This window comes from Trypanosoma theileri (genome assembly GCF_002087225.1).
Source record: "Trypanosoma theileri isolate Edinburgh chromosome Unknown TM35_Tth_12_V1, whole genome shotgun sequence".
Taxonomy (NCBI): domain Eukaryota; phylum Euglenozoa; class Kinetoplastea; order Trypanosomatida; family Trypanosomatidae; genus Trypanosoma; species Trypanosoma theileri.
This window is the reverse complement of record NW_021639854.1, coordinates 357,949-366,568: the sequence shown is the minus strand read 5'-3', so window position 1 is coordinate 366,568 and position 8,620 is coordinate 357,949. Positions and strand designations below refer to the sequence as shown.

At 36.3% G+C, this 8,620-nt stretch overlaps 3 protein-coding genes across 3 annotated transcripts; all 3 read right to left on the bottom strand.

Moving 5' to 3' along the window:
- Positions 1–733: 733 nt before the first annotated feature.
- On the bottom strand, positions 734–3,079 carry TM35_000122550 (uncharacterized protein; the record flags this gene model as incomplete). The annotated part of the gene is made up of 1 exon (XM_029025230.1): positions 734–3,079. One exon carries the CDS (start codon positions 3,077–3,079, stop codon positions 734–736), a length of 2,346 nt encoding a protein of 781 aa, XP_028883546.1.
- Positions 3,080–3,569: 490 nt separating this feature from the next.
- Positions 3,570–4,604, bottom strand: TM35_000122540 (putative programmed cell death protein 2; the record flags this gene model as incomplete). The annotated part of the gene is made up of 1 exon (XM_029025229.1): positions 3,570–4,604. One exon carries the CDS (start codon positions 4,602–4,604, stop codon positions 3,570–3,572), a length of 1,035 nt encoding a protein of 344 aa, XP_028883545.1.
- Positions 4,605–5,193: 589 nt separating this feature from the next.
- On the bottom strand, positions 5,194–7,272 carry TM35_000122530 (katanin; the record flags this gene model as incomplete). Its single annotated transcript, XM_029025228.1, has 1 exon — positions 5,194–7,272. One exon carries the CDS (start codon positions 7,270–7,272, stop codon positions 5,194–5,196), a length of 2,079 nt encoding a protein of 692 aa, XP_028883544.1.
- Between the last annotated feature and the right edge of the window lie 1,348 nt (positions 7,273–8,620).

Here is an 8,620-nt window from a genome sequence, read left to right as displayed (position 1 = left end):
ACAGTGCGACACCATGCAAAGTGACAACGTTCACAAATAAATAATGGCAAAAAAAGATAAAAAAAAAAAAAAAAAGAAAACATAAAACAATACAAAAGAAAAAAAAAGAAAAATCAAAAAAAAGAAAAATGAAACAACAAAAAAAAACCGTATCAGAAGTCAAACAGAAAATATACAAAATTATATACTGCCCAACGCCAGAGGGTCTTTTCTCTGTTTCTCTCTCTCTCTTTTTTTCTTTCATCTACAATTTCTTGAGAGAAGAGTATTACTTTGGTAATCGATACCAACACAAGGATGCACTTAATGAGTGAGCACCGATGCATACAATATATATATATATATGGATATTATATAGATATATTATATAGATATGTACACAAGTATATATATACACAAGCAAAAACATAAAAATAAAAATATATATATAATAAAAAAAAAAAACACCACAACACATCTTTCAGTTGATGTTATATCCCACATCAAACAGGTATCAATTTGATCCTCTCTCTAGTAGATCTTAAATATAGTATAAATAGCTGTACCCAGCACAAAAAGAACAACTCCACTTAGTAGGGAATGAAGGTATATGGCTCCAATCTTTTTTTTTTTTGTTTTTACCAGACCACAGTAAACGTATGGTTTTGCTTTCTCCAGCTGAAAAAAAAAGGAACAAAAAAAAAAAAATCATACGTTGTGAACAAAAAGAGAAGAGAGAAACAGAAAGAGTAAATCAAAACAGTTGCGCAGAACTGTTTTGTAAAAATGATCTGCTATTTTGTGAATCAGTAGTACTCCCCCGTTTAAATGTCTGATAATGCGCCTTGTTACTATTCACCGTTATACTTATATTGCTGGCGGAGTTATGAGAAGAAGGTCTATCAGATCCCCTTGAAACTCCAAGGAATGGTGTAGGATAAATATCTGCCAACATGAGGTGCGGCCGGGAATCGTGTCGAATATTTTGTGAAGACATACGGCGATGCCCCTGTGGTAATGGTACTGTTACGTGTGGTACTGGTGGTGCGTTTTCTAAAGTATAATGTATGGATGCTTCTTCTCTGGGCAACATTGGAGTGGAAGTTTCTCTCTTCATGGTTGTAAATTGCCCAGGTGTATGTGTTGTGGGATCCGTCACACTTCGAGATCTAGAAGGCGCTGGATTTGGTAAAGAGGCAGACCGCTGCATTAGTAAACCGTTACTACTAGTCATGTAGCCAAAACGAGATCTATAAAGGCGTTCAAATGTCTCTTGACGAGCTTTACGAGGTTGTGCAAGTCCACTTCCACCCATTCTATGCATTCCAGGAAGCAATGGACCACTAACATCTGGGGGGTTTACTTTTCGTCGTAAATAACGATTGCGATTGCGAAGAGTACTCCCATTTGTAGTTCCTACATTTGTTCCATTAACATCATCCTCATCTTCATCATCATCACTGTTACTGTTGTCATTCCCAAGATTAGCTTCATCAAATAATGCTTGTTGTACAAATTCAATTCTTGCAAAACATTCATAACGGTTAATAGGAATAGTATTCTTTCGGAGTTCATCTATAACTCTTCTAGCTTTAGACCTTGCTATAATAGAGGCAGAAATTTCATCCATAGGTTTGGGTTCCATATAGCGTGGAATTTCAGACTTTTGACGATCACTACGCAAAGTTGAAGAAGAACGAGATCCAACGGAAGAAGATCCCATACGTCCTTTTTTTTCAATAGCAACTGTACTAGATCCTGAACCCTCACCATACATTAAATGAGAATTTGTAACCTCACCATTAGGTAAATTATTCTGCGATCGGTTAGGTGGATTCGGTCGAGGTGGTAATGAAGGTGATCTTGTAGGTGTAGAAAAAAGTCTCGTAGCTATACTTGGTTTTTCTTGAAAAAGTGATGTTGGATTCGTAACATGTGATGAGGATCTACCCACAGGTTCTAGTGTCTTTAATACATACTTTACAGTTGCAGGATTTCTAAGGTATTCAACAATTTCAGTACCACATAAACGTTTCATTGGTTCTGGAGATATTGCTGCGAGAACCATAGAAACTACAGGAAGAGAAGTATTTTTTGTATCACCTTCCCGAAGTTTTATTGTAATAGTTTGAACTTCTTCTTGTAAAAGAGCCAAAAATTGTCCAATTGTCATACACAAATCCCCTGTTGGAGTATTACTACTAGATGGATCTGAGACACACCAAGAAGCTAATGAAGAAGCTGCTTCCCATACAATTCGTCTTGGTGGTAATGTGTTTTGTCGAAGATCAGCCATACGTCTAAAATCTTCTAGGAATAATTCAATTCCCCTACCTCTTCGATCTAAAGCCCCACAATGAATAAATAGTTTTATCAGTGCAGCATCCATTTCTTCAGTTCCAGTAAGCCACATTTCATTTCCTTTAACAGATGTACGATTTGATCCAATAGTAGTGTGCAAAACAGAGCCAGTATTACTTTTGACTTCATCCTGATTATTATCATAAGGTAAAGTATTTGTAAGTGGAGATTTTGAAAAAGATTCTGAATGAAAATCCACATGATCCTTTTTTATTCCGGTATTATTTTTTTTACTTTTGTTTGAACCGTTATTTTTTCCACCATTATCTCCAGTATTTTCTTGTAAATTAAATAAATCTTCTACAAGAGAAATCCACTGAGCCACAGACAATGAAGATTGAGAATCATTAGTAGCCTTAAAGTAGGATTCCAAGAAGGTTTTGTTAGGTAAAGGTTGTATACCTAATTTTTCTAATAGGTTTAAAATATTATCACGTCTAACACCATTCTCTTCGTCAAATATAGCCCTTAATTGCCTCTTTTGTAAATGATTTAGCTTCTGTTGATTTGATTTTTCCACTTCTAAAGGATTACTGTTAGATTTACCATCCCTTCTAGATTGATTGTTACCGCTATTCTTTACGTCACTATGTGGCAATTGAGCAGAATTTAGTTCAGACAAATAAGAACGATGAGAGTCTCCAGAAATGCTTCTTTCATCTGCTGTATTAGAAACATGCTTTCCAGCAAGAATTTCAGCGAGAGTAGGTCTACTAACCCCTTTTAGGTTCTGACTCATTTGAAAAGGCAAGGAATTTCTTCCACAAATAATGCCTTTTTCTTTATATATATATATATATATATCCTTACTCTATAAAGTCCTCTAAGAGAACCCCGAACAGAAGTCTGGGAGAGGATAATGAGAAGAAGAAAAAAAAAAAGTGGGACAACACTAGTGTGTTTTTCTTTTTTCTTTTCTTAATTCCCTTAAAAGGAAAATCACAAAAAAGAAAGAAAAAAAAAATAAGGAAGAGAATACAATACCAGATGAAAAATAAAATAAAAAAATACTTCAATATACAGCAGAAATTATTTTAAGAAAATGATAGCATTCTATACCAGAAATCAAAAAGAAAATAAAATAAACAATTAAATTGTTAAACGTGAATAGTCAACCCTCTTTTTCTTTTATTTTTTTTTTTTTTTTTATTCTCCTTATTTGTAAACACGATTCTAGATGAACAGAGAACAGAATAAAAAAAAAAGGATAGCAAAACGACCCTATCCTGTCACTCTTCAGTGATAAGACTACGAAGGTCTCTTTTTCCGTTCGCCTCATCAAGTTCATCTTGTAACTCTGGGGCCTTCTCAACAAAAATAAATTCTTTCCGCAGTACGATACCTGAAGAGTTTCTTGAACAATCTTTTGAGCAAACAAAGACTGTTACTGTACCACAATCTACTCCATCATCAGAATTGGCATTATTTCTCGCAATATATTCACCAACACGTAAATAATACAAACTAGTTGGTATAATTTGTAATTCATGAATTAAAGCTGCCCCACAATGACTACATGGTGGAATACGAAGCATATCTTTTACTTTTCGAGTATTCATATAAATTGGATAAGCCATAGATGATATGGATGATTTTTCTTGACTGGATATTTGATCTCGTACATAGTAACGAAGAACTTGTGATGGTTCCTTTGCTATTTTTCTTCTAAACTTTTCATAATCATAATCTGATGGTTTATCTTTTAGATCAATAGTTTGTTCCAATTCTCTTACGTCAGCTTCACTAATATCAGGATTTCGAGCATTTTCTTCAGCGACTTTGATCATTTCAGCTTCCAAATCAGTTGGTACAACAATTTCTTCCTTTGGTTCAGGGGAAATAAGAATACAACAAGGTGGAAAGTTATTTGGTGGTAACTCATCTACTGTCATTGGATTCATATAAATAACGTCATCTGATACCTCATCACATAAAGCCTCTTCATCATCAGCATCAATTTGTAAAGAAAAAGCACACCAACTGCTTGACGGTTGACGGGTACAAACAGCAGAGTTACAACAGAATACGTACATCATTCTATGATGTGGAGAATTTACATGTGGTAAAGGGCTAAATGCTTGCAATAAAAGAAACATTTGATTACCACATACAGAACATGTAGTCCATTTATGTATGGTTTCTCGTTGGGAATCATTAAGAGTAGGAAAATATGTGGGTGTACCGCCAATTTTAGTCTCCGAAGTAAGATTATTTCTTTCTGGTGACATATAGCCATCAAATACCCCTAACATAACCTTCGCCATTTTAAGCTAAAACAATAATAATAAAAAAAGAAATTTTTCTAATAAAACACAAGTTCCAACGGAAAAAAAAAAGAGAAAGAAGGAGAAAGAAAAAGTAAAAATACAATAAAATAAAAAATTCCAAATTTTTTTTTAGAAATCATTTCCTGGTTGCTATCCGATTACACATGGAAATAAATAAAAAATAAAGTAACATATAGAACGATTTGCGTTTGAGAGGCACATTTCGCGTAAAAGCAAAAGAAAGTGACTCCAAAAGAGGGAAGGGAAATACTACCATGAAGAGAAAGTAAATAAAAAAAAAAAAAAAGAGAAATAGAAAAATAGTTCCCATGATGGAGAAACCACCGTCTTTCCATTCACAATATTACGGGCAGAGTAGAAGAACGCTTGGCACCAAAAAAAAAATTCTGCAAAAAAAAAAAACTCAAAAAAAAAGAAGATTATTACTACCTTTTCCCTATGATCGATGAAATGGAAATAATGACCTTTCTTGATAGAACAAACTAGCAAAAAAAAAAAAAAAAAAATCAACTATTAGCACATACATATCCAAAGAGAATAATAAAAAAAAAGACTTGTTAAGTATTCACACTGACCCAAGTTCCTCTGCCCATTTTTCAAATTCCTTAAGTGAACTTTGCAAAACTGATGGTTGTATTTTTTTAACTGCTTCTTCAAAGTCGTTCATCGTAACAGCAGATACAACCATTTTGCCATTTTCTTTCATTGCGGCAATTTCTGCAGGTGATCGATCAGCAATTAAACGACGCATAGGCATCATAGCTGCATCACGAACCAGCAAATTTATATCAGCTCCACTAAATCCTTCTGTATATTTGGTTCCTATTAACTTTAAATCAACATCTGAATCCAATGTCATGGAAGCAGTCTGCTTATTTAAAATATCAATTCGTCCTTCTTCATCAGGTAAAGGAATATAAATACGTTTCTCCAAACGACGTCGCATAGCTTCGTCCAAATCCCAAGGACGATTTGTAGTTGCAAGTACCATAACTCGTTTATCACTTTCGGCACATAATCCATCAATTTGCTGAAGCATTTCACTTTTTACACGTCTACTGGCTTCATGTTCATTTCCACCACGTGATGACATAAGAGCATCCACTTCATCAAAAAATACTGTTGAAGGGGCATAGTGACGTGCAAGTTGAAATAAAGTTCGAACCATTTTTTCACTCTCACCAAAATATCTGCTGATAAGAGTTGATGAACTCATATTAAAAAAAGTTGTTTTTGCACTGGTAGCCACAGCTCGAGCAAGCATAGTTTTTCCAGTTCCAGGAGGTCCAAATAAAAGAACTCCCTTCCATGGTTGAACAATTCCTGTAAATAATTCTGGTACTAAAAGTGGAAGAATAACAGCTTCTTTTAATAAACGTTTAGCTTCTGGAATACCTGATATATCTTCCCATTGGACATTTGGAGAATGTTCAATTATTTCTGCTTCAATTCGTTCAGCAAATTCCATATTTATATTTGAAGGGAGACTGTTATCAATGGAAATTCCTGGTTTTTCTTTAGAGATACTTTTTCTCTTACTTGAAGCTTTTGTTGTTGAAGAAGAAGAAAAACGATTTTCAATTACAGGAGATCTTCCAAATGAAGAATAACCTTCTTCTTCCAAACATTTTTGACCTCTTTTTGCAGTTTCACTCTTTTTAGGAGAAACTGTAAGATTTTGTAATCGACCATATAATCGATTTACAGGAGGTTTATCACCTTCAGTAACTGCAATATCTCGAACCAAAATTTTACCTCCTGTTGAAAGAAGAATTGGATGTGATTCACCCAAGTGAACCCCTGGTGCATCAATAACTGGAAAAACAACTTCTCCATTAAGAGAAAGGCTCATAGATTCTGAAGTAATCAACAATGTAAGTGTAACACGATCTCTTATAAGACGAATAGGTCTCATTGGTTCCAAACCTGACAAACGTTCAAAAGTTTCATATTCTGTTATACGCCATCGTTCAACAGAAATAAAAACTGCTCCTGAAGAATCAAAATGAACTAATACCAAAGAAAAACCACGTATTTCTTCTCCAGCAGATGGTGTTACTCCCATTCCAAACATAGCATAATGTCCTGGAGATACCAAATTTTGTACTTGTGCTGTAAAACATGCAATATTTTGAGTTTGAGGTAAAGGAGCAACAGTTCGAAGAAGTAATAAATCAGTGCAATGAACTTTTACGGTTTGTTCACTATGTACCTCTGCACCTATAAAAACCAAATTTGAACCCAATGTATTTTGCCTTTGAATTCGACCTCCTGAACACATTTGTGTCCATCCAGGAACGCGATCACTTGGTTGTTGAAGTTGCACAGGTGTATTTTCTGGAGTACTGTCTTCATCCAATGGACCCACCCATTCACCACGAGTAGGTGATCGACGATACTGTGAAAACCCAAGAGTACCCACAGTTTTAGCTTGTAATGAACGTGGGGGTGTTGGCATAATACCTTCACGCAACAAAGCGTTACGTTTACCGTTTCTAGGCCGAGTTAAAGGATAAGAACGATTTACTGGTGTACCAAAAGACGGAAATTGCGATACGCGTGGAGTAATGGAACGTTGACTACTTGCGCGTTGACTTTTTAGAGAAGAATAAATGGCCTGTTGTAATCCAATATCTTCATCCATTTCTTTAATATTTTTTGTGTTAATATGTGGAAGTAAAAAAAAAGAGACACGTGCGTGTGTTTTTGTGTACAAAAAAAAAAAGATATAGGAAATACAAATTATTAATATAAATAAACCATCTTTAGCAAAAAAAAATCAGATATTCCAAGAAGGGAGCAAAAAAAAAAAAAGAAAAAACACTTAATAAAAGAGATACAAGAATTCAACAACATACCAGAAATAAATTAATAAATAAAGAAAAAAAGAAAAGGGCGGACTCCAGAAATTTGTACGGCAACAAAATGAAAAGAAAGAAAAATAATAATAATATTAATAATAATAATAATAATAATAATATTATTATTATTATTATTATTATTATTATTATTATTATTATTATTGTTAAAATAACCACAGAAATCCAAATAAATAAATAAATAAATAAATAACAGAACAGAACCCCAACACCACCCTATTACAATAAAAACAAAAACACTTGGAAATCAAACGCCCGACAAACCGACGTCACCATCCCGCTTCGAAAAGAATAAAAAAAAAAGCGGGGACCACAGGCAGGAAGACCGCACCGCCGCCGCGGAAAAAAAAAGAGGGGGGAGGGTGTTTCGCGGGAACGGGGCGCGCCTGTTACAACGAAAAAAAAAAAAAATACGAAGAAGACCAAAGAGCCACCGGGACGCCCGCCGCGAGTCCGGAAGGAAAGACCCGAAAGAAAAACAAAAAAAAAAGGCGGGGAAACCCCCACCCAGCGAAAGAAAGGGCGAACGCGAACGACGACGGCGCCTCCGCCCCCGTCCCTTCTCCCACGCGCGGTTTTCCGGCCGGGCCGCGCTTCTTCGGCAGATGGGGGCAGAAAAAACAAAAAGAAAACCCAGCATTTTAACCCCAAGGAACAGGAACCCCAACCTGGATTAAAAAACCTATTGTGTTATTTTCCCGGCGGCGGTTTGTCAAAAACATCTTGGGGGCGGGAAAAATGGGGGCAACGGGGCGCCCCTTTTCGCCCTGCCTCCCGATCGGAGCGAAGGGCGCTGGTTTGGGTTGGTTTTTCGGAAACCTGCGAGGTCCGGACCGCAAAGCCGAAAATAAAACCCATTTTCCCCTAATTCCGAAACCCCCAACGAAGGAACGGCGCGAGGAGGCGGCCTGGCCGTCCTTTTCGCCAGCAGACGGGAAAAAAAAAGGATGGCCCTGCCCCCTCCCACGAAATAGAACCGGCGGGGCGGCCCAAGAAATGACGCGGCGCCCCGGGGAACAAAGAAAACAATAAAAAAAAACCCGAGGCACGGCGGACCCCACCCGACACCCGACACCCATCCCGGGACGTTTTTTCTTTTTTCGGCGGGGTTTC